Source organism: Coturnix japonica, chromosome 18 (assembly GCF_001577835.2).
Source record: "Coturnix japonica isolate 7356 chromosome 18, Coturnix japonica 2.1, whole genome shotgun sequence".
NCBI lineage: Eukaryota > Metazoa > Chordata > Aves > Galliformes > Phasianidae > Coturnix > Coturnix japonica.
Window position 1 is genome coordinate 6,378,449 of NC_029533.1, and position 27,994 is coordinate 6,406,442.

Below are 27,994 nucleotides of genomic sequence, written 5' to 3' on the forward strand. Positions count from 1 at the left end.
TCTGTGCTCTGTATGAAGTGGGACGAGGCTGGGAGTCAGGAGGTTTGTGATTCACCCATCAATGGGGGAAAAAAGCAAAACCCTTCAATTTCTGCTTTGGAAGCAACACTTGTCCCATCTGCTGATGTGCTTTTAAATCCTTCTGTAGGAAGTCCCAGGCCTCAGTGGTTTATGAAGATGGGCAGAGGAGCTATTGCTTGGGGTCAGAGCCCACTGCCCTGGATTCAGTCCCTCACCACTTTTCTCAGCCCCCACTGCCTGCCCAAAGCATTGGGGAAAAAGAAAACCAAAGTTCCTCTTTTTGAGAGCCATTACAGTTTGTAAAAGTCTTCTGCAAACAATCTGCATTTTATCTTCTTAATGGCTCCGAAGCCTCCACTTGTATCCAAAAATAATTGCTTTCAGCAAGGGTTGAAGAATATTCCTCTGAAATCATGGACCAGATGTTCCACTGAGACCATTACACAGTTAACTACCAATAAAAGTAATTCAAGAAACCAAAGACTAATTAAAGAATGTGCACGTACAGCCCAGCACTGTTTGCAGAGCAGGAATGTGATTGTCTTCGTGTGATTTAACCTTTACAGCACAGACGCACTCTTCTCTTCCTCCTTGGCAAGGGTGACATCGGCCAGCAAGCTCAGCCCTGCAAGAGATTGTTTTGTTTTTCCTATCTGGGAAGCCAGATCTCGTCAGTTCAGTGCAAGCTGAGCCAGCGTCCAGGCAGCCAAAAGCCCTGAATTGCTTCAGAGGTCAGCACTGCTCTCCAGCCTGAGCCAGCACAGCCAAGAGAAACAACCCAACGTGGTCCCCTCTGCAGGGACAGAGCAAAGGAGACTCCAGGCTTGGTTTCCACTTTGCACATCTCTAAACACCTCCTTTTATATGACATAATTACATTTTTGTAGCAAAATCCCTGGAGTGAAAAGCCATCCTCCCTCCAAAGATGCAAGTGAAGAGGCATTAATTGTCCAACTGGGCCCCCCAGGGCTTTTCTCTGCATTGTTAGCTAACAAAAACATGTTCTTCATTTAAACACTTAGCCCCAGAACTGTGCTGTTCATTACAAGCCCAGGCAGAGCACGAGGCAGAGCTCCCCCACCACCTGGCCCTGAGCACCCCATGTTACTCAGCAGCCCCTCCAACCCACACAGGGATGAGCCTTTCCCAGCGATCCTCATCAGCCTTATGGACACAATTTGGAGCCAGGAACAGAATGGAGCTCTATCACACTGCTGGCATTGCTGCACCCCGATGTGCCCGGATACATTTCCATAAGGAAAAGCCAAATACTTGGCTCTTCTATTTTGTATTTCTATTTTCCTTTGAATGCTGTGTGGCTGCCTTGGTGTTTAATCCTAGTAATTAATGGGTCAGCAAGAAAAGAGCAGTTCCATCTCTTTTTTCCCCTATACAAACACAACCAGAGGGGCTGAACTGGGTTGTTCCTGGAGCATTTCAAGCAGAGAAGGAAGAAAGAGCAGCAGACAGAGGCATTACCTATTGGCAAGCAGGAAACAGCTCTACAGAAGATCATTTTTATATCAGAAATGAGTAAGAGAACCCAAATTACACACATTTCCCAGTGTCGGAAGAAAAATAAAAGGAAAAACTTTTGTTTATTCAAATGACTTTGAAAACAAGCTGCTGGTTACCAGCCGAAGCACAAAGGAAGTCCTGAGCTCGGGATGTCACTGCACGTTTATTTCGAGCTTTAATGGTATGTTTGGGGACATCATCTATGCCTGAATATCCCTCCATTGTGACTGGCTGGGGGAAGTTCAGTCTGAAAATAGTAAACGAGGCGATTAACTGGATGCAATTCCAAAGGGTAATTTGGTTCCTCTCTAGTTGTCCGTGTCCTATCCAAGCATCTCTGCAGGTTCGTTTTAGGAACATCACAGTGCCTGGATGCAGCCACAGCCACCTGGGAAAGCACAGACACATTCAGCAGTGAGGAGAACCGTGATGTGCTCAGAGCTGGCAGTCATTAAAGCTTTGGGAAGGATCACAGTGTTTCAATTTGGGACAGCCTGGCTCATTGGAGCGCTGATTTTGTTCAGTTCAGTTGGAGAATCTCATCTTTAAAAGAGAAAAAAAAGGAAATAAAAATGAAAAAAAAAAAAAACAAAACAAAACTATTGTTAGCCACAAACCATTGCTTATGGTTGGGATTATTGGGAAAGCACCAAACCATCCGGTCCGGGAAGGGCTGAGGATGGCAGCTCTGCTTACCCAGCAGTACAGCACCACTGGGAACGAATCCCCCTGCAGTGACTGCTCCAGTTTTGCCCCCAAACACGTAACATCTGCTATTATAACATCGAGACCCTCATACCCAAAACCCAAAGTCCTCAAATATCAAAAGACGGAGCGGAGTCATTTTGCAGGCGCAATTCGTAGCGACAATATGAACCGGTTCCCATCTTCCGACGATCAGGAGACCGAAAGGAAACGCAGGGGAACGTGATCAGCAGTTGCGTGGGGACAGCGAGACTTTCGGAGGGACCGGGACGGGTGGGGGCAGCGCACCGGGACCTTCCTTCATCCCGGGACCCTCCTTCATCCCGGGACCTTCCTTCATCCCGGGACCCTCCTTCATCCCAGGACCCCCGTCCTCCCCAAACCCCCAGCGTTCCCCTCCCTCTCCACGCCCCGGTCCCTCCGCGCTGCCCCAGTCCGGCCCCCATCGCCCTGCCCGCTCCCCGCCCCGAGGTGCCCGCACTCCCGGCTCCTCCACTCGAGCTCCCCCGCGCGTTCTGCCCCGGGAGGCGGCGGTGGCGACGACGGGAGGGAGGGAGGGAGGTGCGGACCGTCCGCACCCGGAGCTGTCACCACCCGGCAAACAGGGGCCATGCCGGGGCCCCGCCGGGACCGGCCGGTTGTGCTGCTGCTGCTCGGAACGCTGCTGGCCGCCGACCTCTACTTCCACCTCTGGCCGCGGGTGCGGAGGGAGCTGGCTCCGAGCGCACCGAGCTGCCCGTGCCGCCGCCGCTCCGCTCCCTCCGCCGCGCCGCCGCCCCCCGCATTCGCCGCCTCCTCCTCTTCCTCCTCCTCCTCCTCCTCCTCCCCGCTGCGGCGTCTCTTCGCCCACCCGCTGTACCGCGCCGCCGCCCCGCCGGGCCCCGCCGAACCGCTGCTGGGCGCCCGCGAAGCTCTGCGTTACTACCGGCGGAAGGCGGCCCGATGGAACAGGTGCGTCCCACCGCGATACGGCACCGATCCCTGGGCATCCATCCCTGGGTAACCCAAAGCCAGCATCCCATCCCCGGGTATTTCATCCCTCTGCACCTATCCACAGGTAGCCACCTTCGGGCATCTCTCTCCAGGTATCTGTCCCTGGTACCCCATCTCCTGTTGGGGTACCAATCTCATCATCCCCAATTGGATTCCAATCTCTGACCGCCCCATACCCAGGCATCCCAAACCCAGCACCCCATCCATGAGCACCCCATTCCTGGGTTCCGATCTCCAGACACCCAAACCCAGCCCCTACCCGTGGGTACCCATCTCCAGGCACACACCCCTGGTACCCCATCCCTGGGCACCCCATCACCAGGCGCACATCCCCACGTTCCAATCTCTGGGTACCCAGAGCACCCTCCTATGGACATCCCCCCCCATATCCCTTGCCCAGACACCCCAACCTGTGCACACAACCCCTTTAGTGGCCCACTTGTGTCCACCTCCTGGCTCTCTGCTGTCTTCCCCATTGCCCTTTTCTGCAGCACCCCACAGGGTGTGTGGGGGGGCTCTGCTGGGAGGGGGCTTCCTGTGGTCTCTGATGGGCGAGGTGATGAGGGGAAGGGTGCAGGGATGGCCTCAGTTGAGCCCCTTCTAGCTGTGCATAGCAGGGATAAGTGTCTTATTCACTCTGCATCAGCAGCATGGGGACAGAATGGTGTCAGCCCTTGGGTGCTGTACCCCAGAGCCATCTCCTTGTACCCACCAGCAGGAAAAGTTTTGCTGTTTCCAGTGTCCTGCATGGCACTGTGGAGGAGGGGAGGGACCATGACCTGAGTATGGTTTAGACCCCACCAGCTTCTTCTTCCTCTCCCTGCCCTGGGGATGCACAGGGTGAGGCTGAGCTGTGCATTGGCTGCATGTCAGCAGGGTGGGACACAGAGCAAGGATGAGCACAGGGCTGGGAAATATGAGGCGAGGAGAGAGGGCTTGGGATGCCGGGTGGATGCTTCCCAAGGAAAAGCACTATGGGGAGGTGGGATGAGACCAGGATTAGCTCCATAGTGCACCATCTTACACGTCACCATGTAGCACGTGTGCCAAGTGCACCACTGTGATTTCCAGCCAAGCCCTTGCAACTTCACACCCATCCTCTCCTCTTGTTGGCAATGCAAATCGAATGTGGGTTAGGAAGGAGCCCATCATAGTGTTTTTGGTGCCCATCAGGGTGATCTGTGCCTCGAGGTCATTCAGTGACAGCAGCACTCAGCTTATATCCTCCAGGCATGGGGACATTTCTGGGCTGGCAGTGGGGTCTGTGCAGGGCTGGGCAGCCCTGGCTTTCCCTGCCTATAGGTTTAGCAGAGCACGGTGTAGGTAAGGGCTGCACACACATTCCCAGCTCTCCCTAAGGTGTGACACATCCTACAGGGTACAACAGGGTCAGAGCCAACCCTATGGGCATCCAATGTGAGGTGTGAACAGTGGGGCTGTCAGTGCAGCACCCATCTGCAGCTCAGCCCTGCACCTAAAGCACAGCACAGTTTCTGCAGGCAGGTGGAAACAAATTGGTCTGGGGCTCTGCCCTCTCTCTCACATCCTGGCCCTGGGATGTGGCATGTTTTGGATATGGGTGGTGAGGAGAACAGGGCACTGTGTGTTTTACCTGCACACGGAGCTCTGCCTTCTCATTCCCATTCCTAGTGCTTTGGTTAGGGGAATCTGATGGCAGGAGTCACTGATGGAAACGCAGGAAGAATAAAAACAAACCAACCCAGAACTTGTTTTTATCCACAAAAAAACCAATTCCATACCCCAAACTCTGTGACCTGCTCAGTGCCAGGCACTCAGCCTGGTGACATTGACACTCAGTGTCTGGTGCCTCCTGCAGCCCAGCACTGAGCAAAGCCTGGGCAACCCCGAGGCTGTTTGATAGCAAGTTATACACAGACCTGCTTTTTACATTATGTCTTTTGCAGAGGGCTGTTCTTAAAGGGAAATATTTCAGGCATGCCAGAGGGAGCAGCGTTTGGGGGTTGCAGGCTTGTAGGGCCGCTGGCCCCCAGCCCCTGTGCCCGCTGCCTCCCCTTGCACAAAGGCTGCATTTTTTTCCCCATCAGTAATACACCATCTGGGGCGGGAGGGGGGGGGACAGGCTGCGTGTATGGGAAGTGGGAGAGCAAATATGGTAAAATATGTGGGCAGCTTCCCTCGGGAAAATTCCTGCGTCATTCTGCTGACACGCACTGGGGGCTTCACCGTCCCCGTCTGCATTTGTGGGACTGGTGGCATCTCCCACATTTATCCCCAAATATCCCTGAAATGTGTCTCTCGGAATGGACTGACCGCACTATCCATGTGCACCATGGAGAAGGGATGGGAGCCCTACAGACCCCACTGCCCGGGGTAGGGATGGTGCACCCCAGGGCCCTGCTGGTTAATGAACCACTCGCTATCGGCCCCAGCTCCTGTTTGCCTTCACGGAGGTATCTTGGCACTTTCAATGCAAACTGAACTCAGTTTTCCCTTTAGCGTGAGCGCGGATGCCACGCACGGCTCTGCCGCTGTTAATGAGAAACCAATGCTGTCAGCCAGGGGATAAATGACCTTTTGATGGCAGCTCAGCAAAGCTTGGGTCCTATCAGAGGGAAAATGGCTCATGGTGACAAACCTCTGGTCTGTCACAGCTCCACCTGCCAGCACGGGACAGATTCAACCCAGTTTTACCAGTTCCAGGGCAGTGCAGTACCAGGTTGCCCCCCTGCATCCCACTGCCCTGAACAAAGGCTGTAGAGGACATGGAACAACTTGGGGCTCCAGCAGTTGTGCTGCCTGGAACCTCTGGATTTGGTAAAAGTCTCCGGCACAGCAAAAGCTTTTTGTACCCATCCCATAACACAGCAGCCCACTCCCAGCACTGAAGGTTTCTATCGTGCACCCATCACCATCACTCCGTGCCCATTCCCTTCCAGGAGACACAAGCTCTACAGGCAGGAGCTCAACCTTACAGCTGCAGCCGTGCTGCTCCCGCTGCGTCCTGAATCCAGCTGGCTGCAGTTCCACCTGGGCATCAGCCGGGATGGACTCTACCCCCGTTCCAGCCCTGCTGTCAGCAGACTGCTGCAGGACATGCACGACTTTGCCACCATCAGTGCTGGTGAGCATTGCAGTGCGGGACTCTGAGCCTTGCGCTGGCTTCTCTATGGGTTTTGTGGTGCATGATTGTCATTGTGTTAGCTGGAGATGGGAGAAGAGCTGGGCTGTGGCCCTTCCTGTGTCTTTAGCGTATAAATGGAGCTTATATTCAGAAGGGCGTCTGGCTTTTTACATAGTCTGATACTGAGCCCTGCATGGCCGCTTCCTCACAGCTTCTCCTGCTCTTGCAGACTACAGCCAGGATGAGAAAGCTCTGCTGGGAGCCTGTGACTGCAGCCAGAGTGAGTGCATCCCCGTGGGACTCTGTGCCAACTTTGCTTCACACAAATGGGGAGGGTGGCACTGGGTCCCCCTCGAGCTTCCAGCCCCACACTTTGCTCAGGGATAAACCCCACAGCCCTGCAGAGGATGGGATGGGGATTCCAAGACACTGATGTGCCAATGAGTGGAGGAAGAAGTCCCCCAAAGGGACCAAACAAATGGACTTTGGTAGATGTGCACGGTGCCTGGAGGTGCAGATCTGTGGCACGCAGTCACCTAACATCCCTTTTCCCCCCAGTTGTGAAGCCCAGCGGTGTGCACCTGAAGCTGGTACTCAGGTTCCAGGACTTTGGCAAAGCCATGTTCAAGCCCATGAGGTAAGACAAAGCCCCACTGCCCACAGTGAGCAGCTGGGAGCACTAGAGCTCTCTGCAGTGAGAGCTGCTGGCATCCTCGGGCAAGGAGGGGAACGTCACATTGCATCTCTTGTCATTTGCTTAGCAAAGCCACCTTGAATTATTAAAGTTACCTTTAATTATTACTGGCTGCCTGCTCCCTCCCCAGTAACACGCAAACATCAGCGTTCCCACACCTCTTATTGACATTGGAAGGCTCTTTCTCTGTATATGACGTAGGGAGTGAAAGACCTCAGGGCACTTTTCTCCTACATACTTCTGCCATCTCAGGGGTCCAACATCCTCAGCACTGCTTTGGTTTTGTCTCTCCCTGGGTCTGCCAGGTGCACAACCCAGCACTGATCTCTTCCAGGCAGAAACGTGAAGAGGAGACACCCGAGGACTTCTTCTACTTTGTGGACTTCCAGAGGCACAATGCTGAGATCGCAGCCTTCCACCTGGACAGGTACAATAGGAGCTGTGCTCAGCCCCACATTGGGCTGGCTATGGGTCAGCAACTGCTCAGCAGCACCATGGTGGGGAAAATTCTCACTGGGAGCCCACTACTCACTTTGCTTTGCTCCATGCAGGCTGGGCAGTGATGCACAGGTTGTAGCTTTGCTGCAGGCACTGGGTCCCATCTTGGGCATTGACCCAGCTGAGCTCTGGGTATCTAGTTTGTTTTGGAGAGACACAGTTTCAAGCTCACAGCTCATGAGCAATTAACCCAGGAGCCTTTTCCAGCAATCCCAGCTTCATAACCGTTTGGGTGCAGCCATCAAGAAGGCAAATATTTTGCCACCAGGAAGGGCACAGACAGCATCTGCCACCCTATGCAGTCAGGTCCCACTGTGTGTCATTGAGCTGCTTTCCTTGGGCAGGATCCTGGATTTCCGACGGGTGCCCCCCACTGTTGGGAGGCTGATCAACATCACCAAGGAGATCCTGGAGGTCACCAGGAATGAAGTCCTGCAGAGTGTCTTCTTTGTCTCGCCAGGTAGGAAAAGATCATGGGCTGTGCAGGAATGGGACTGAGTCTATCCATTGACTCTGCATCCCTCCGTGATTTGGCAGCTCACATTCATTATGTGCTTAGATGCGTTACAGTGCCCGTTGCGTGGTGAGGCAGGGGTCAGTCCAAGCTCCACCGCCCCATAACTTCTTTCTCCAGTTCTCTCTGTTCTCCTCCAGCCAGCAATGTGTGCTTCTTTGCCAAGTGCCCATACATGTGCAAGACAGAGTACGCAGTGTGTGGGAACCCCCACCTCCTGGAAGGGTCCCTGTCTGCCTTCCTGCCATCCCTCAACTTGGCACCGCGGCTCTCCATCCCAAACCCATGGATCCGCTCCTACTCATTTGATGAAAAAGAGGAGTAAGTGGGTAAATGCTGCTGCTTCATATATATGCCTTACAGGGAGGGTGTGGGAAGGAGAACAAGTGGGATACAGACTGTGAGGGGACTGTGTGCCCCCCTCCCCTGGTGTCCTGCAGGTGGGAAGTGAATCCTCTCTACTGTGACACTGTGAGGGAGATCTACCCCTACAGCAGTGGCAACCGTCTGCTTAACATCGTCGACATGGCCATATTTGACTTCCTAATAGGTACAATTAAAGCATTTTATGTTGATGGGAAAGAAAACACGGGATAGGTCTGAAAATTACTCAGGTACTTGCAAGAGAAACCGCTGCTCTGTTCCTCCTTTACCAGGAAACATGGACCGCCACCACTATGAGATGTTCACTAAGTTTGGAGACGATGGCTTCCTCCTACACCTGGACAATGCCAGGGGGTGAGGCTGGGAGCCCAAGGGGATGTGGGGAGGCCATGGGCAGGTTGTAACACTTTGTGCTCTCTCCTTACCCCAGATTCGGGCGGCATTCTCACGATGAAATCTCCATCCTGGCCCCACTCTCCCAGTGCTGTGTGTAAGTGTCAGCTTTGTTTTCCTTCCCAAACACATCAGTTCCCCCTGGACCAGCAGTGCTGGCTGCTGGAATCCACCTGGGAACCCAACCAAACAGCACAGCATGGAAACCACCAGTTATCTCCAAAGCAAGAGTTCAGCTTTTATGGCACTTCATAGTTACTATTCCAATGGACCCTTTCCCATGAGAACCCCCTAAATAACCCTAATGCCCAGGTGAGTTTCCCAAATCCCCACAAACAGCTCCCTGGCTCAGCAGCAGGTAAGGACCAGATGCTTGAATGCCCACCAAAGCACCAGTCCCATGCACAGAAAGGCTTTCACTGACTCTTCTGTTGGCCCAGAAACATCCCCTTGCATTTCCCAACCCATCAACACGAGGTGCTGCCAGCCCCACTTGTCTACATGTGCTAACAAGAAACCTCCATCCACCAGCTCTGATAATTAATCAGGTTTCTTCTCATGGCATCAAGGAGAAGCTCATCAGTTTTACCGTTTGAATCCTATCTTGGCCACCCCTTTATTAATCCACATAAATCAACAGCTGAAAGTTAAATTAAAGAGACGGGGGGAAGAAAGGCTGCTCCTCCCTGTGGTTTCTCTTTAGGAGATCCCTAACCTATTTCCTTGCTGTACCTGCTCTGTGTAAGCCTTGGGGTGCTAATTGCACTCTGTCCATATATTTGTATTACCAGATCTAATTTTAAGAACTGCTGTTTGCACCGAGTGAGACTTTCCATTTATAATTGCAGCTCACAGTGTCTCCTCCTGTTTTGTGCAGTTCGCATTAACTCTTTGACCTAGCAGCACTATCTGCAGGTCACATCCTTCCTGCTCCCCCAGATCCACTTCCCAGAGGCTGTTCTTAATTTAGGTAGTATAAGCTGTAAGTCACACCTTTAATGAGCCAGCTATGGGCAAGAACTGTAACTCAAAAACAGCTTGTACTCACTATAGAGCCACCCAAAGGCTCATTTCCTACAGTAGCCCATCCATTCGGAGCTGGAGAGCATCCAGAAAGGCTTGGAATCCTCCGAGCTTCAGCCTGCTGTTTTGACCCACCTTTCACAGCTCCTGTTCAAGCCTGTGCCTCATTTAGTGAAGATTGCTTCTTTCCTCTTCCTGCTTTACTGCTTCTGATAAGCCCAAAAACAACCTCTGCAGTTCATCCAGCACATGTATCTCCTGGGCTCACAATGTCCTCAAAGGCTCTGGGTCAAACCTTCAACAAATCATAGAATCATTAAGGCCTGAAAAAATCTTAAACGTTATCAAGCCCAACTGCCACCCCTTCCCACCACATCTCTCAGTCAGGCATTATGATTGCCATACAAGAGGGACAGAGCTGGGGGCAGGATTTCCACCTCATGCTCCTGCCCATGTTCTGCCAGTTCCTTACACAACCATTAAGCACTGAACGAGCTGTTCCCCATAGGATCTGACTCCAGTTCCCCACCTCCAAGCACCACTGCTCACAGCAGAGCAAACACAGCTGCTGTTTAGTGCAGCAGCTCCTTAGTTACCTCGCAGCTCCACTCTATGCAAGTGCAGCTTGCAACTTGAATGGCATTTCCCATTGCAGCCAGAGCCCCACTGCTCTTACTGACTGTTGTCCTGGCTGAGGTGTTTCTGACCATACCTTTCTCCACATGGAAATTCTGATTCTGGCTAATTGGTTCCACAAACTCAATCTACCACCTTTCCAAAATTTAAAAGGCAGTAATAGAGACTCTGAAATCAAAGTACTTCCGCAGAGGATTAAACAAATCATGTTAGAATACTCAGTGTCATTCCCCAAAGCATGCCAAGATTATAGCTTTTCACCCTACCTTCTGTCAAAGGGAAATACTTCATCCTCGGTGCCTCTTCAGGCACAATGTCAGATCAGCTCTGGGAAATACTCTCTTATTGCTCAGCTTAGAGAGACTTTTCCTCATTCATCACTAGCTAAGATGCACCACTTCGTTTTATCTCTCTCTGCCCCATTAATGTCATTTCTGGTACCGTGGCACTGCCCTGCAATCATGTGGAGAACTGGGTCACATCTGACTCAGAGGAAGAATGTTCATTGCTAAGGATTTCTAACATTCTTTTCTCTCTGAAGACAAAAATCTGCTGTATGAGCGTTCCGTAGCCTGAAAAATAAGAACAAGAGGTTTCTGCGGAGATTTCCATTTACTCCACTAAAAGCTTTTTGTTCCAAATATTGTTGTCAGTTACCTGGAGCTGTATCTTCAGCTGAAGGCTCCGACAACTGCCCCTTGCTGAGGTGCTGTGAAATGTCAGCATTGTGATGTCTGATTTCTTTCTCTCCCAGAATAAAGAGGACAACGTTGCTGCGCCTGCAGCTGCTGGCTGAGCCCGAGTACCAGCTGAGTGCTGTGATGAGGGAATCCCTCCTGCAGGACCCCCTGGCACCTGTCCTCACAGAGCCCCATCTCCTGGCCTTGGACCGACGGTTACAGCTCATCCTGAAAGCCGTGAGGAAGTGCATAGACACACATGGAGAAGCCAAAGTGGTGGCCAATGACACCAGGCAGCCAGAGGCTCCCGCATCTGACAGAGTGAAGCTGAGCACATAAACAGCCTTCAGCTCCTGCTCAGAGGCAGGGAAGACCCCTGTGAGACCAAGGACAGATGTGAACAGTTGATCATTTCTGTCTACAAGTGCCCATGAGATGGAGAGGGGAAACTCTTTGGAAGATCTTCAGGGATCATGGTGGGCTCCCAGGCTAAGAGCAAAGCTGCCAGGCTCGGTGTGGTATGGCTGAGCAAGCCTTGTGAGTGACAAGGACACACAGCCTGCACAAGAGTTTGGTCTTGCTATGATGGACACAAGCTAGATCCAAGGATAAGGCTTGAATAAAGAGATGCCACGAATATTCTCCTCTTTTTAAATCTGCGTTCTGTAACCAAGACCGTGCATGTGAGAAAGGAGCAACCTTACTCTTAGACAAGGTGACACATTGGTTAATGTGGTCAGACTGGAGCAGTCCTGCACAGCACCCACCAGCAGACAAGACCCCTGCCCTGGGTCTCTGCAACAGAAAACAACCAGCCCAGGCAACTGCAATCTGTGCACGCTGCATAAAAGCCCACTGCCTTGCAGGGCAGTAAGATCATTTCTATTGTAATCTGCCTTGGGGGTGGAAGAACCAGTCTGGGTTATAACAGGACTGCATTTACAATCCCAGAAGCCACCCGCTTTTGGTCATAATATTTCACTGAGGTGGGGGGGGGGGCTCCACCTTGCATCATCTTCTTGCTTCAAAGTCACTCAGGTTATCAGCATTCACTGGAAAAAAGAAATGGCTCCTCCTCCTCCTCCCCTTATCTCTGTGTATTTTGAGGAGAAGCAATAGGAACTGAAGACCAAAAAAGAGTAGAGAAGGAGTTAGAGATCTTTCAACTTGCCTCCCAAGGACAAGGCTTAAGCATGGTTTGATTACTGCAGCTCCTTAATAGCTTTTTGCCTCAACTGTTCAGGAATGATTACACTGAGTTTCTTGGCAGCCTGGGGAAAGTCGTTGAGAACTTTGTTGATCATTTATCATCCTTAAAGAAAAAAACAAAACAAAACAATCAGTCTACTAGAAGTTCATTCTAAACTAACCTTTCAGTTAAACAAAAGCCATCAGCAGTGCTGCAGGCTGCTCAGGTTCACAGCAAGTTGTGTCACCTACCACATTTTCTTTTCAGGTTGGAATTCTGCCCAACCTAACAAGCACTGAGTGATGCTGGCACCAAGAAGTGCCTGGACTGTGCAGGGAAGTAACAGAGCTGGTTTGGCCACTGCTGCTGTTTTGCACAGGGAACTGTAATGAAGCTCAATCCAACCCCAGAACAACCAGCTGCCCATCTTCACTCTGTAAAGCTACTGATTGTAGGTGTAATTTTATATGTCCCCACAGGTGTTGTTCTATTTGTGTTTGAGGAAGTTGGGAATTTTTCTGCTTAACACAGAGAGCCCAATATTCTGAAGCCACAAAGGTCAGGAGAAGACAAGATCTAATGCACAAAACTAAAGAGCGAACAAACAACCCAGCCCAGCAGGCTCCCTCAGTCTGTCCTGATTCAGCCACGTCCTTCCACTTCCAGCTTTCACCTAAGCACAGTTTAGATAGCCTCAATCAAACAGAATTCTCAACAGCAGCAGCAGGCTTACAGACCTTTTTTTCCCCATGTACTCCTGTGAGCAGACCATAGATTAAAACGAAAGGATTTAACTCACTCTCAGCATTGCTTCAGTATGGCATGTTCTATTCCCAAAGTCGCATCTCCCTCTACTGGTGACTTTTTGTGCACATTATACAGTCCCAGAGGGGAAGGCTCAAGCTGTGCTGTGAGGGAGGATTGACACTCAAACCTCCACAGTTCACAGCCATTAAGCTTCTTGTTACCATCAGCTTATAGGCAATTCATCCTCTGAAGGAGAAGGAAAACAAGACATAGGGGTGGGGGGGGAAAAAAAAGAGACTGATTGCATTTAAGAATTTAAATCATTTTATTGCTTTACCTGCCATTAGGACAATCTATAACAAAAGGAATATAATATATTAGCACATACAGTAAATCAGACTTAGATAGTCAGGTAACAATACAAAAATGGTCCTCTGGTTGACTATAGCTTTCTAGGGCAATAGACTTTATAAATTCGCTATAGGTGGACTAGCAAAAATTACTTCTAAAGCCCCAAATGTTAGCTAAGGCAAAACTATGCCAATCGTGGTTTCAAACATATTTCAATTGCACACAAAGGTAAAGCTATAACTGTGATTAATATTTAACTCAGACTTAGCTGGTTTATCTTAAAATCTTGTAGGTAAAACTACAAAAGGGAGTAAACAGCAAGCTAAAAAGATGCAGTAGTGAAACTTGATTAGAAAGCCTTATATAAAAAAATGTGCACTTTTGTGTGGAGCTCTAGACTAGTTTACACAGTTTTTGGTGCTTTAAAGTAACATGAACACGTAATGGAGGAAAAACCTGGATAGTCAGAACTGAAGAAAACAGCTTTACAAAAAATAATAATAATAATAATTAAAAAATAAAAGTAGCATTTGCTTACTCCTTAAGGACTCCGGCAGTAGCAGTCTTCTCAATTTCTGGTGAAGACAGAACTCAAACCACAGGCATTTAAATCCCCACCACTGGGATTTCAGGTTGTAAAAGCCCGATACCCTCAGAATTACTTTGCATCAATTAACAGGCTCTTCTCAACACGCCTGGGAGAAAAAGCCTGTTGGATTTGAATCCGTATCATCTCAGAAAGGAAATTAAACGAGGGCTCCATCTTGAGAAGCAGTTGCCCCATAAACGCAAAACCGCTTGCTGTCACTCCCAAATACAAACCTACACTACTGGATATAAATTACAGTTTAAAGGAAACCTTAAAAACTGCCTACCATTATTGAACCGTGGAATTCAGTACAAACCTCTGGGAAGTATTGGTGCACACAGAACGATGCAACACAAAGCTGGAAAATACTGAAATACGTTTAAGACTCCGCAACATATTGAACTCGGGAGGGAAAAAAAGGGAGTATGAAATGCTTTGTGTCAATTGGGTAAGTATGGAAAGAGCATAAGCCTTCTGTATTTCAACTAGACTCCTAATTATCCTTCTTTGTAATTATGAATTGATTTAAAAACAAGCATACTTAAAACAAGTGAGTGTTGCAGGAAAGTTAAAAAGTTAAAGCAAGGCATGTTTTTTTGCCTCGCTGTCTCCACTAAGCATAATGGCATCTGTATAGGCCAGCACCCTGCAACTAATGCTGCCATCAATACTCAGTTAAATTGCCCTGTTAACAAAAGGACACAAACTGATGGCCATTAAAAAAGAATAAGTCAACTGAGGAATACAAAGCAAGCAAAGGAAATAAAAGGTTTGCTTCCAATTTCTGCACCAGTGGAGTACCTGTGCATGACTAACAGCTGGGCGGCTGCACCATCCCTATGTCCATGTACTTGAGCCCATAGGTTAGGCATTGAATGTAACATTTGGTTCTTGCCACTTTGAACAGGAAGTTCAGGGCAAATCTATCACTGACTAAAGAACAAGGAAAGAATCAGTTGCGGCAAATCAGCAAATTAAGTAACAACTGCAGTAGTTCACCAGAACTATTAACCTTGAAAGCTTTGATTTACACTTGACAAGAACATAAGCAACCTTAAACCAGCAAACACAGGAACAATTATACTGTTAAATTCCAACTGTGGCTTTCTTTGCAGCCAATGCCTCACAATTGAACCCAGGATTACAGTACCCAGAAAACAATAAAGAAAACCCCAAGCCCCAAGAAGCTCAGTTACAATGGGCAATCCTCATTTGGAAAGAAATACAGCAGGTTAGGACTACAGCCTTAAAATCTGTCCAATGATTTGAGAAATACCTTGAAATTCCCCCTACACCCTGTTACACCTCCTTACTCTATGGCAATTGGCACAGTGCCTGGAGATCTCTCCTTCAGTAAAGCAAGGCTGCGTTTGCTGTATTTGCCCAAGTTGGACACAGCTGCACAGAGAGAAGCTGTAACATCCAACATCTCCATAGAACTTTTTCTATGTATTTAATGGGACAGAGAGCACGGAACTAATATGCTCTAAATTAAAAATAGTACTATGAAAAGCTTTTTTTGTTTTGTTTTTTAAACAGACAGGAAGCTGCAAATGCCAGTGGCCATATGGCTCTGCACAAGGGTAATAAAGCAGTCTGCGTTCGTGAAGCATGTTGCTGAGAAGGAGGAAGGCTTCAGACAGACAGCGATACAAAACTGTTGTACTGCTGGATGTTTCGCTTGAGAATATCTGAGCACGGACCCAGGACACGTTCAAATCGGGGTCGATCAAGCTTTACACATTTCAACAGGCCACGAGCAACAACTGTGGCAGCACGGGGACGGTTCATCAACAGAGCTATTTCACCTAGAGCAACAGGAGAATGGGAACAGCATTACAAATCAAGGTGCAAAGAGTCATACATTCCCCTGCTGTATTCCAAACTGCTGCAGGAATTGAACCAAAGGTAATTCAGGTCTTAATATTGATCAGAGTGAGTGTTTATACAGCTACATTACAAGCAATTGTGAAGCCAGCATAGAAAAGGAAAATACCCCTATATGCTAAATCTTTCTTTTAAGAGAGTAGGTTCTAAAGGGAGACATAAAGCCTAAGGGACAGCTCTGCAGCACCTGAACACAACAATGATAACATGCAGTGTAGTAGTATGAAATCCAAGGATATACATATCAAGGGTAAGACTGGAAGAGACCAATGTTTGACATAGGTAGAACAAACAGCCTAGCACCAGTTACTGAGCTAAGCAAACCTCTGGCCAGACTGAACACTACCAGGGCGCTCCTGAGCACAGCCCCCTTCAGGCCTTGAAACAGAGTATTTGTTGATTACATCATCCACAAAGCTGAAACACTGAACAGATAACTAGACAACTTCTGCAAGAGGACAGCTCAAAAAAAAAAAGTAATGAAAGGACATTATCTTAAACCTGAAGGGAAAAAAAGATGAGACTTTCTGTTTTCTGAAAGAAGGAAGTGTTTAAATATTAAACAGTTGGTTCTCAAAAGCTTTGAGGGGGTGGAAAAAGATTAATTCTCTTTTGAAGAAGCTTTGTTTGAGAGCTTCAAGGCATTGTTCTTCTGAACCTAAAATGAGGCAGTCAGGAATATCCTGTTATACGCTGTTATATTATAATCCAAGAATGCCCTGTGAGCAAACATGTCCAATCCTTACCTGTGACCAAATAAATCAGTGTGCACTAGGAACTTAGATTTCTTTTTCCTGCTAGCACACATAGGCTTTTTCAAGCCAAAGCAACTTCATCACCACAGGTTAGACGCTGACAGTAGTATATGACACCACTGTTGTCACTACAGAACTTACCAAAATAATCAGAAGGTGCCAGTCTACCCACTTCAACAAATTCTTCATTTTCTGATCGACGCTGTAACACTGCAGCTGTGCCCTTTAATTAACCACAGCAATTAAACAATTAGAATTTCTGCTATCACTTAAATTACCAAATTCCAGAATCAGTTGCTTTGCAGAAATAACTTATGTCAGTCTTTAAAAACTGCTTCACAGTTCATGCATAGTTCACCAGACTGCTCTATAAGAACAACTCACCTTCCTTCTTCTTTAAGTTTAAAACATCCTGGCTGTATACTTTCCATACAGCATCGATCTCTTCCCATTTTTCTTACACCAATATTACAGTACAGTTTGCAAAAAGAGATAACAATACCACTATAGCAGGATATTACTATGTGTATCTATATATTACTATTTAGTAATGTGTGTTTTTACTCTCCTGAACAGAATGAACTGGTTTAAGTCAGAAACATTATTTTTTCCTGGAATTACCATTTATAAAAATAGCAAAACTAAATATAAGCTGCTGCGTGTCCAGCAAGATAACATCTCATGAGGAATTCTCTAAAAGTACATTCCAACATTTCATTTTTCTCTCAGCATCTATTTAAGGGCAGAATAAACAACACTGAAAACATAGACAAACTTATGAGGCTTTGATTTTAGTCCTACTTACCTCCAAGATAATGAAGAACTCATCCCCTGGCTCTCCCTGGACCACAATCTTTTGCCCGTCCTCAAACTGTACCGGTTCTAATGCATCAGCTACAGTAAGGCGCTCCCACTTGTCCAGAGATTCTATGAAGTTAAGAGTTCATTAATAGGTTGTCTTTTTGAGGTACAAACCACACTCTTTCCTCTATCCTTATAGGCAGAACAACATATTTACAGCTGCAGTTGGGCACTGCATATCAAGACTTTAATTACAATTATTTCTGAATGATGCAGAAAAGCAACACAGACGTTGCAGTCCATTTAACACATTACCACAATAGCCTGACGTGTAATCATAATAGTGCTGAGTAACAGCTTAATTGCAATACAGCAATTTATTCCCCTTTGGAACAACATCTTTGTACTTACCCAATATAGACACCTTACTGAGGAATTCCTCATACATCTTTCTCTTTCTCAAAGTACTTCCCTATGGAAAAAGAAATAAAAAGCACACAATGAAACAACAACAAATAACTGCAGGTTAGCAGACAGCTACTTGCGTCACTGAAACCACACACCAGTTAGACAAATACTTGCCATCAAAATCCTTCTGTAGCTATCTCTGTCAATGCCCCACAACTTCACGTTTGTCTTCGCTTTGACAGTTGCTGCACGGGGAGTTCCATATATAAGGGCAAGCTCTCCAAAGCTTCCACCTTCACCAACACTGGTTGCCCACTCATTGTTCACATAAACCTGAAAGCCAAAGCCCACGGTGTTTGTAAGGCTGGTCAAAGATATGCGACGCTCCCACTACCCCGCATTTCCTTTATAACATAGGGAAATTCTTTCATCTACATAGTCAAAGTGATCATTTCAGGATTTCATTTACGCTTCACACCCAAGCCCAAACTCCATCACAAGTTTTATTTCCATTGACAGTGGGTCTGCTGATCACATCATGTGCACAGAGACTAGAAATGCAGACCCCACAGACCCTTGGATAGGAAAAAAACCTTAATAAGCCTCTATGAAACACAAAGGACTTGAATGGACTTCCAAGAAGCTGTCAAAAAAATTCCATAGAAAGCTATGGATTATTTGGATTAGAAAATAAAAAGGTCTGTCATTCTTAAACACTTTACCCAGACTCCAAACTTGTCAAGTATTAGTACTTAATTAACATCTGAATAATTCATTTTAAAGTTAAACACAATTCACAGCCTGTGCAGTCAAACTGAAGTATCAAAGAGCAAAATAGCTCCAAAGCAAAATTAGCTTCTACAAGTTCCAACTTCTTAAGAGAAAAGCTAATAAAGGATGTGTAAGTGAGGCCTGAGAACACCATGCTACTCTTCTGCTAGGGACTGAATGCATCATTAATAAGCTACCAATAATGCTTACATCCATTTCTCCTTGATCAACAACGTAGAAATTATCACCTTCATCCCCTAAAAACAGGAAAAAAAAATTAATATACACAAAAGGTACAGTGAGGCAAACAAACTTGTACAAAACCAACATCTCTGCCAGCTTTGATGTGCAGAATATAATGAGGTTGACAGAGACATTCTGCACAGCTGGGAGGGGGAATATCATTTTATTCCACACTTTTTAGTCATTTGAAAGATGACATCTACTGGCATTCAGTACATCAGCCACACTTCCAAGAACGATGGAAAGGCATACTGGATCCAAAAGTTGTCCTGAAGTATTTTGCAGAGTCATTAAATCACAATCTTTCCAACAAATAACATGTGAGGAAACACTATTATTCCCACAATTGCTTCTCTCCTTACTTCAGAGCATGAGCTGTGCTTCAGTTAATGTGACAAGAAAGGTTTGTCACACCCAGGCAGGGTTTTAACTTCCAAAGAAGCACAGTAACAAGAGCATTAGGTCAGGGCCTGCTCACCATCCCACACATTTATCAATGTCAGTAATGTCACTTGCCTTGCTGTATGACAGTCTCGCCTGCAATGTAAGTGACGGGAAACATTGCATCAAAGATGTCACTGAAAAAAGGATACCAAAATTAGACAACTGCAACACACACACAGCCACCTCATCTAGTGAAAGGTGTCCCTGCCCACAGCTGAAGGGTTAGAACCAGATGATCTTTAAAGGTCCCTTCCAATCCCAGCTATTCCGTGATACTGTGCATGCATTCGCACACCTCCAACCTCAACCAACCAACTTTTCCTGTAATCTCTTTACATTTACACTGACTGTTTGTAAACAGGCTGTGCAACTTTGTATTTTACTATACAAATGGAAAGTTAAATGCAACTTGTAACTTTTAACTTAGCATTATACTATACTTTTAAGACTTCGACAAAGATTTATTCCTACCTTCTCTCATTATCATCAAGATGGGCAAACAGCACATTCTTCTCAATAGCTTTTGCCAATGCAGCCATAGTTTTATAATCTTTTGGAATAACCTAGGATTAAAAAAAAAAAAAAATCAGAAAAAGTAACTGACTCAATTTCTAAAGAGAATCTTCTGAACTATCCAGGACTAACAAATGACTCACACTGCTACAAAACTCAAGTATTTTCGGGTTCTTTTAAGCACTGTAGTTCTAAGACACAAATACAGTCAACTTCTACAGCCAGTTTATTCAGAAGGTAAATAAAACATTGAATTTATGCAACTGTAAAAACCACAATTCCATGTTAAGTCCGTAGTGTCTTTTCACAATTGCAAGTATATGTTCAACTAATTTCTCAATGAATAGCAGCAAATCTGCTCCACCTCTGGGTTAAACTTAATACTGCTGCATCCGTTAGAAGTACTCTGTGTGCATGAATTAAAAACACATATATAAATATGTGTTTATATACACACTACATCAACAGGAAAAGATCAAAACTGTAAAAATGGTTTGTCTGCATGGCAACCCAAAGAGCTATACATGCAGGTCTGAATTTCACTGTTATCACACTACCTAACAGGTTACAGGCTTAGTGTTACTTAATATACTGGATATTAAATAGCCTCAAGTAAACTCTGATTCTATGTACAACTCTTGGCAACATTAAAGGACAAAACTTAGAGCACCTTTCTAACATAAGATGCAGCATCCTCCTCTGTATAGACTTCTGCACTGATGGCCCCACGTCTTCTTCGACCCTTGACCACAGGGTTCATAGGAGGAGGAGGAGAGATTTCATCCTCCCGTGAGTCTGAACGTGAACCAGACTTCTGTTGATTTAACAACTGTTTTGTTTCCTCCTAAACAGGAAAGAAGAGATATTTGTGTCACATAATCCAGGAAAGGAAAAAGCAGTTACATATCATATTCCAATTTAGCCTGCCAGCACAAGGGGAGCTTCCTGTGTCCTATTACTCTCACATTAAGGCAAGCAGGAGATTACAGCTCGCATGATCAACTGCCTTACTGAAGTAGACAGAAAATACGCCTTTCCTAATATTCACGCCACAATGGTGTTGATTTTAACAAATTACACTAACAGTTAATTAATTTGAGAAGCACAATTTGACTCTACTTTCCACTAGCATATTCAATAAGCAATGAAAAAAAAAAAACCTGCAAAGGAGAAAGCCATTTTCCCAAGAGTGCATACAGCAGTTCCTCCCCTGAGCTGCAGGGTGTTAAGCCTTTTATTCCTTTGAAGGACAGAAAAACAACTCCTTTGAAATCCCTGTTACATGAGAAGCTTTAGAAACAAGGTGAAGCCACGGACCAACTCGATGCTTGGTAACCATGGGTTATTTTAGAAGAGACATGAACACTGCTTACAGAAAAGATGCTAAGGGCCAAACAGTACCTTCTCTCAAGCCACAGATCTGTCAGCTGTGTACAATGCTAGACATGTTCCTTATTTCCCACAGCTGCTTCCTGGGCTGTGTTGGATTAATACTGGGAAAAGCCAGCACAGTTAGAATAAAGTGAATCCTAACTATATCAAAGCACAGAGATTTGATCCTTTCACATAACAGAAAATTCACCTTACTTAACTAAGATCTGTATTTTAAAAAAAGCCAACCTCACAGTTGAGTCATTTGAGCTATTATGACTCAAATGCTTTTCTCCCTGCCATAAGGAAAGAGGGTTTGGGGACATGTTTTAACAGAACAAGGAGTCATCTGTCTCCTCTGAGGGCTCCAGGCACGTAAAAGCTGGGCTTGTCCCAGTGTCCTTGATAAAGCTGTCCCTCCTGTGGCTTGGCTGCCACAATCCACTCCGGAGGTACACAGAGGTTACGTGTAACTCCACCGCTTTGAGGAAAGGGACCTCAGCTAACCATTACAGTGAGTTTACATTTGATACTTCTCAGATAACCAAAGAGCACTGATCCGTCAAATCACCCTGCGCTTCCTGCTTTGTGTTCATTAACAAAATAGTGCCACATTTCCAACTGCTGGGGCAAGGAATATTTAAAGCCTTGGCACTTATTTAGAAAGCAAACATCAGCTGCTGTGACTTTTCTAGTATCACACAGGATACACAGACCCTGCAAATGCCACAGACGGAAGCACTTCAACAGCACTGAGGGAGGGAGCTGCACATCACAGTGTTGCTCTGGGATAAATCCACCAGCAGCTGCACTGGGAGAGAAAACAGAACTGGTGACTTCTGCCTGCACTGAGACTTAACACTGTTACATTAAAAACAAGCCTGTTATATGTGTATATTACATCACCAGATAGGCCTTGACCAAAAATCATAGCTGCCCCTTTCAGGTACCTTAGAATCCAACCAGAGTGAGGAAACGTATTTGTTCAAGTTTAGAAGCTCTTAAAATTAAAGCAAATATTGAAGAAAAGCACCTATAACCACAACACGGATTCTTATGAGGCATCCAGCCTGGCCTTGAATGCCTGTAGGGATTGGGCATCCACATGACACCAGAAATAGTCGATTTCTTCTGGTTAACTTGTATTTAATTTATATCAGCTTTCCACCACCCTTTTTCTCCCCAAAACAAGTCACTTGAAAGATATTTAAGTACACATTTACGGAGGCAGGCCAGATGATGAGAAATAGGCATAGTACTTAGACCATTATCCCCAGCTTTCTAACTTCTGTTTTGCACAAAGCCCAATACACGTGCAGAAGACCCACCTGGCAGGCTGCAATACCAATCTCTACATTAGGTTTTCACAGCTTCAACTACAGAACGCAGCCAAGCTCAGCACCGGGTAGCAATCAGCTGTCAGTGTGCACTTGTGTTATCAGCCCTGTTTGCACAGCAAAATCAACAGAAGCCGTAGTGCACCGCAAATTGATTGTATAAATGTTATTTTATCTGAGTATAGTGATAAAATTCAAGTGAAAGCTTGCATAGCTGAAAAGGACACGTGAATTCCTATTGTAACTACTTCAGAGGCAGTAATTTGAGTGTTTCTGAGCAATAATTCAACGGTAAGTTTAAACATCTCCAATGTATGTGAGTAACATGACAGTGAATCAGCTCTGTGTGCACTGTGGAAGAGATGACTTGTCAGGAGAGAAAATAGAACCCACACTTCATTTTTAAATGATGTTCCTTCAGAAGTCAGTCTCAACCAAAGCTTAAAAAAAATACTCCGCCTCAACCTCAGTTTCATTCAGTGTAACATTTTAAAAGTAGATGGGAAAGTTGCTCTGCTTTCATAAGGATAAAACAGATGTTACTCTTGGAAAACACATGGTTTCAAACATTTCTGCTGCACTGGAGCTAAGTACCAGGTTAGAGCTGGTTAATAGCAGCAGCGCAGCTCTGTTACTTGATAGCTCTGAAGGTTCAACACACTGCTCAAACTAAGACCAACCCATATGGCTGAACTATGAAATTACCTTGAAGAAAGACATGGCAATGTTTATATTCAATAATATAAGAAGGCTACAGTTCCACCAGCAGCTACAGCCACACGAGTTGGCACATATAGCCATGCTTCTGTTTTATGTCCCTTCGTGGCTTTGCTTACTCTTCGCTTATTCCAAGTTCTACCTCCTAACTTCAAAAGAACAGTTTTCTTTGATAGTTTTTAAAGCAACATTAGCACAAGCATTGATACACCAAACCTTACAATGTATCACTACTAGAAACCCAAGAATACAAGGTGGGAAAGCTGATACAGTAAAAGGTGGGGATGAAGGATTATTAGGAGCCTGAAAAAAGACAAAGATATAGTTTCCACGTAAGATGGGAAGCTAAAGCAGCACCTGCAAATGACTGCTGTACAAGGTCACAGCTACAGTAATTACTAACGACCTGTGCTGAGTGCAGTGGTTACAGCTAATCTTTCTTCTGCATTCACCCTTAAAAACTCATGTTTTCATAGCAGATTATTCTCTATCAGCTTAAGCTATAGTTATATTCAATTAACTGTTCAAATCAGCGTTAAATTGATTCAAATATGAGCACTGAAATGAAAACGCTTTTCATTCCAAAGATCACAAGGTTTTCAACAAGAACACTGAAGAGACCTTCAGGACAAATGAGAGGAACAAAAAGCAAAACAGTAACACTCAGTTCCCAACAGAATGAAGAAACAGGCTTGTTCTCTTAGAAATCAGGAAAATAAGTGCTTTCATTTGATTTCAGCTAGGCCGGGCTAACTACCACACTGGCCTGCTGCTGTTCTATACCTGAATCTTTGCAATCAATTTGCCTCAACAGAAGAAACCAAATGTGTATCACCAGCAGCTACCAGGGTCACACAGCACATTTACCAACTGACCACAGACAGGATCACGTGTCCTATCTATCAGTTTCTATGAGCAAACACTAGACTAGGATCACACGTGAATCCCAGGTGGGTAAGTGTCCTTGTCAGTTTACTTCTGTCACAACAAAGCAAGAGGTGCTTTCATACCACAAGCCACTAGCAAAAACTACAGAAAATACCATTCATCCTCCAAAAGCATCAGGCCCAGTTCCAAACAGCCAATACAAACATGGGCCAAACTGGAAGCTCAGCCATTAAATCAAGTTAAACAGTGCAAATTTTGGCTGTTCCACTCTCCTTCTCTCCCAGAAAGGAATTTTTACCTTCTCCAATCTTTCAAAGTATTCTCTGAGGAATCCCATGGGTCGCTCAGGTCTCACGGTGCACAGCTGCACAATGCAATCCTTCAGAAGCTGTTGGATGTTGTGTTTTTGGACATAAAGTTCACATTCCCGAAGACTACGTTCCTCCTCACTGCTGCTGCTGCTGGAAGTTGCCATTGCTGAAAATGAGAAAGAGAAAGTTAAAGAACTAGCAGAAAAGATGGTGCAGCCCAATATAGTCAGACACGTTATATCGCCTAAAGGAAAATCATGCTGCATTATCATCTGACTGACATCACTGGATAAAGTCATCTTCATATCTAAGATCAGTAACAAAGCTAAAGTGTGAAAGAAGAAACTATGAGGAGGGGAGGAACAGAGCAAACAAAAAAAAAAGAAAAAATAAAACAAATGATGCACACTGCAATTGCTCACAGCCTGCTGTACGATGCCCAGTCTGTCCCCAAGCAGCAGCTGTCCCCCCCCAGCCGAGTCCCCCAGTTTTATTGCTGAGTACGACAACACATGGTACAGAACCATTTCAACCAGGTGGGGCAGCTGTTCTGGTTCTGTCCCATCCCAGCCCCTTAGTGGCTTGGCAGTGCAAGAAGCTGAAACAGCCTTTGCTTAGTGTAAGCACTGCTCAGTAATGGCTGTAACACTGGTGTGCTATCAGTACTGCTCTCCTCCCAGACCCAAAACATTGCACCTTATCAGCTACTGTGAAGATTAACATTACCCCAGTTAAAACCAGGGGTCAGGTGGTGATGAACAGGAGACTGGTGGGTGGAAACCAGGAATCTGAGACACAAACACTACAGGTATCCAGAAGTGAGATGTGCTAAGGTCAAATCAAAGCCAGCTCAACAAATGCCCATCAATGACAACTGGGGAATTAGAAGCATTCCTCTTATAGAAGCTCCTTAGTTTAAATCATTCCACACTTCATAACTACCTCCGTGAATACACCTCCATCCCCAAAAATATTTCTTCAGCTGTGGATTATCAGGAGGGGACCCTTAAACAGACCCATCACACTGTCAGGCTTTAAAGAGATTTTGAAATCACAGAGCAAGCCACAAGACTTTGAAAAAAATACCATTAAGTCTATTCTTTTTTATACTTCACGTTATAAAATTATGCTAATTTATTTATTCATTTATGTATATGTTTATAAAATCAATGTTGAGTTGTTTGGTTTTTTTTCCCCATAAGACAGTTAAAGAAAGAGGAAATGATTTCTCAAGGTATTTTTGATGACATATAAAGAAAGTTACCTGGCACAGAGACAGCGGCAACAGCTTAGGACTGTTCAGTGAGAAGTGTTGATCTCAGGATCAGCTTTAGAAAGAGAAGAGAGAAAGAAAAGGATTCAGATGAAGCAATATTGAAATGTCATGTCACTGAGCTGCCACATCGTGCTTTACAGGCAGCAGATAACAGGTGATATAACACTGTACCCAATGGAATCGTCCTGCCAGGCATTACAGGAGGCACAGAGCTAACACAGAGCTGCAAATGTTACAGCCAACCCCGGGCAGACACATTACACACCGCATAGACATTAAGTACAGACTCGAAACGACTAAAGGAGCATTTCCCTTCTCCTAATGCTCCTTTTGCTTTGATAACAGCGTGGTGAAGGTCAGCGCTAATAATGAACCCCAGGGAAACAGGGACCGCAATGGGAGTGGGGAGGGGACGGCCTTTAGGTGCTCATAGAGCCCGATAGCCACCCCATCCCCAGGCCCCACCCCGCAGCTTTCGTTTCTATTGCCTGAACCCGCAAGGCCACAACGCAGCCTCTCAACTCGAGGCCTACAACCTTAAGGCCTACAGCATTAAGGCCTACAGCCCTGGGGCCTACAGCCTTAAGGCCTACAACCTTAGGGCCTACAAGCCTTGGGGCCCAGTCAGGCTCCGGTACCGGCCCCGGCGCTGCTCCCCCGCAGCCAGGCCCACCCTAAAGGCCTCGAGCTTCCCGTTCAGCCCCACCACACAGCGGCCATTCCCGGTTGTTGTTCCTCACAGGCCGCACCCAGCGCTCACCTGGAGCGGCCGCCTTCCTCGGGCCCTCAGCGCCCACTGCCCCGCCTCGGCCTCAGCGACAGCAACGGCGGCGGCTCCCACCGGAAATGGACGGGTTGGACCAATCAGAGAGCGGCGTGACGTCAATGAGCCTCGCTCTCACCCGGAGCCGTCGTCGAGGTAACCTTAAAGGGACCGCAGCGCTCTTTAGTAAGCTCGGTGATGCGGTGTTGGTTGAGTGATGCTGCGCCTTTAAGACGCGCTGCTAATGGGGGGGAGGTCTGTGTCACTATGGGGCGGCCTGGGGTTGGGTTTGGGTACCCCATGCAAGCTGTTAAACACTGAATGTATCCCAATGTGAATGGTGAGGGCCCGATAATGCTTATGGAGCGCTGTTGGGACAAGCCTTGGTGCCTTGTCCCAGCTGGAACAAAGCTCTGTGTGTGTGTGTGTATGTAAAACCTGTTCTACAGCATCAGGAAAACAAGTTTGTTGTATGGCTTCATCTTGATGCAACCCTCTGCTGAGCAGGAGTTCATATGGCAATGCAGCGGTGTAATAAAGGGAGCAAAACAGGCTTTAAAAGGAGCCTTGTAGTGCTAACATGAGGTTTCTCTCATTAATTTTGTGTAAATCCTTCGCTGTGAGAGCATAGAACTACCCTGCAAAGTGAAATCATGCTCCTCATAAGCATAGATTTGTATGTATTCATGTGTTAAAAAGAAAGGAATGACAAACAAAAGGCTTTGCCGTTGAGTCTGGTCTGGATTGCAGTGAAACCCTGGTGTTAAGTGTCTAATTAAATAATGAGTATTCTGGAGTAAATAACTTGCATTACCATCAGCGCTTGTTCCCACAGCTTTCAGTTCACACTTTCATGCATTAAGAGTTTCTCATGAGACAATTGTGTGAGGCTGTGGCTGCTGAAGAGCAGAGAAGAGCTGCCCAGACTGCTAAGGGAGTGATGGAGCCAGCAAACCATGGGGGAAACTTAGGCTACATTCATCCTTGGTTGGCATTCACAGGAGTCAGTAGTTATGTCAAACCTACATGTGGCTTCAAACAGTAGTTACTATCACTTTCCATGCTCTCTTAAGGCAAGAGTTGGAGGACAGACATTGTGGATGTGAGGGAATCCATGGCCTGAAACATACAAAGATATTGAAGGCCTTGTGAATTTAGAGGAGCTGGTTACCCAGTACCTTGGAGAACCTGGAGCTGTGTGACCGCTCCTTTGCTCTTTGGTTCATGCAGTCACCCACTTCTGCTTCGTCTTCATAACAAGGGTGTCAGCTGCACAATTATCATGATTAAAACCAGCAGCCTTCTGCAAGGTCACTGCAGTTCCTTCACTGACGGAGTGAGAGCGGCACATCATCATTCCTAACCATGTTGTTTACCTCCATTCTGCATTAATTAGGATACATATTCTTGGTCTCATAAAAGACCAATAAATTTGTCGGTCTGACAGTGGGGCAGTGAGGCTGAGGAAGAG

At 46.3% G+C, this 27,994-nt stretch overlaps 2 protein-coding genes and 1 long non-coding RNA gene across 4 annotated transcripts; 1 reads left to right on the forward strand and 2 right to left on the reverse strand.

Annotated features, from left to right (window-relative positions):
* Positions 1-1,588: 1,588 nt before the first annotated feature.
* Positions 1,589-2,617, reverse strand: LOC107321966. Its single transcript, XR_004309210.1, has 2 exons — positions 2,339-2,617; positions 1,589-1,927 (listed from the first exon to the last, which is right to left on the reverse strand). It is a non-coding gene; the product is annotated as an uncharacterized LOC107321966 (long non-coding RNA).
* A 151-nt stretch (positions 2,618-2,768) lies between these two features.
* FAM20A (FAM20A golgi associated secretory pathway pseudokinase) lies at positions 2,769-11,801 on the forward strand. Of its 2 annotated transcripts, none has more exons than XM_032448230.1 (11): positions 2,769-3,195; positions 6,156-6,340; positions 6,552-6,620; positions 6,899-6,977; positions 7,369-7,461; positions 7,877-7,992; positions 8,187-8,367; positions 8,487-8,596; positions 8,703-8,784; positions 8,861-8,920; positions 11,237-11,801. In XM_032448230.1, exons 1-11 carry the CDS (start codon positions 2,855-2,857, stop codon positions 11,499-11,501), a joined length of 1,581 nt encoding a protein of 526 aa, XP_032304121.1. In that variant the 5' UTR covers positions 2,769-2,854; the 3' UTR covers positions 11,502-11,801. The 2 variants fall into 2 exon arrangements, with proteins under 2 accessions (XP_032304121.1, XP_015735491.1); XM_015880005.2 differs by having other exon boundaries at positions 2,770-3,195; positions 6,570-6,620.
* A 1,598-nt stretch (positions 11,802-13,399) lies between these two features.
* Positions 13,400-26,641, reverse strand: PRKAR1A (protein kinase cAMP-dependent type I regulatory subunit alpha). Its single transcript, XM_015880006.1, has 12 exons — positions 26,521-26,641; positions 25,749-25,812; positions 24,472-24,650; positions 20,531-20,704; positions 19,819-19,910; positions 19,420-19,481; positions 18,871-18,917; positions 18,064-18,222; positions 17,893-17,953; positions 17,486-17,607; positions 16,822-16,903; positions 13,400-15,846 (listed from the first exon to the last, which is right to left on the reverse strand). Exons 3-12 carry the CDS (start codon positions 24,646-24,648, stop codon positions 15,674-15,676), a joined length of 1,149 nt encoding a protein of 382 aa, XP_015735492.1. The 5' UTR covers positions 24,649-24,650; positions 25,749-25,812; positions 26,521-26,641; the 3' UTR covers positions 13,400-15,673.
* Between the last annotated feature and the right edge of the window lie 1,353 nt (positions 26,642-27,994).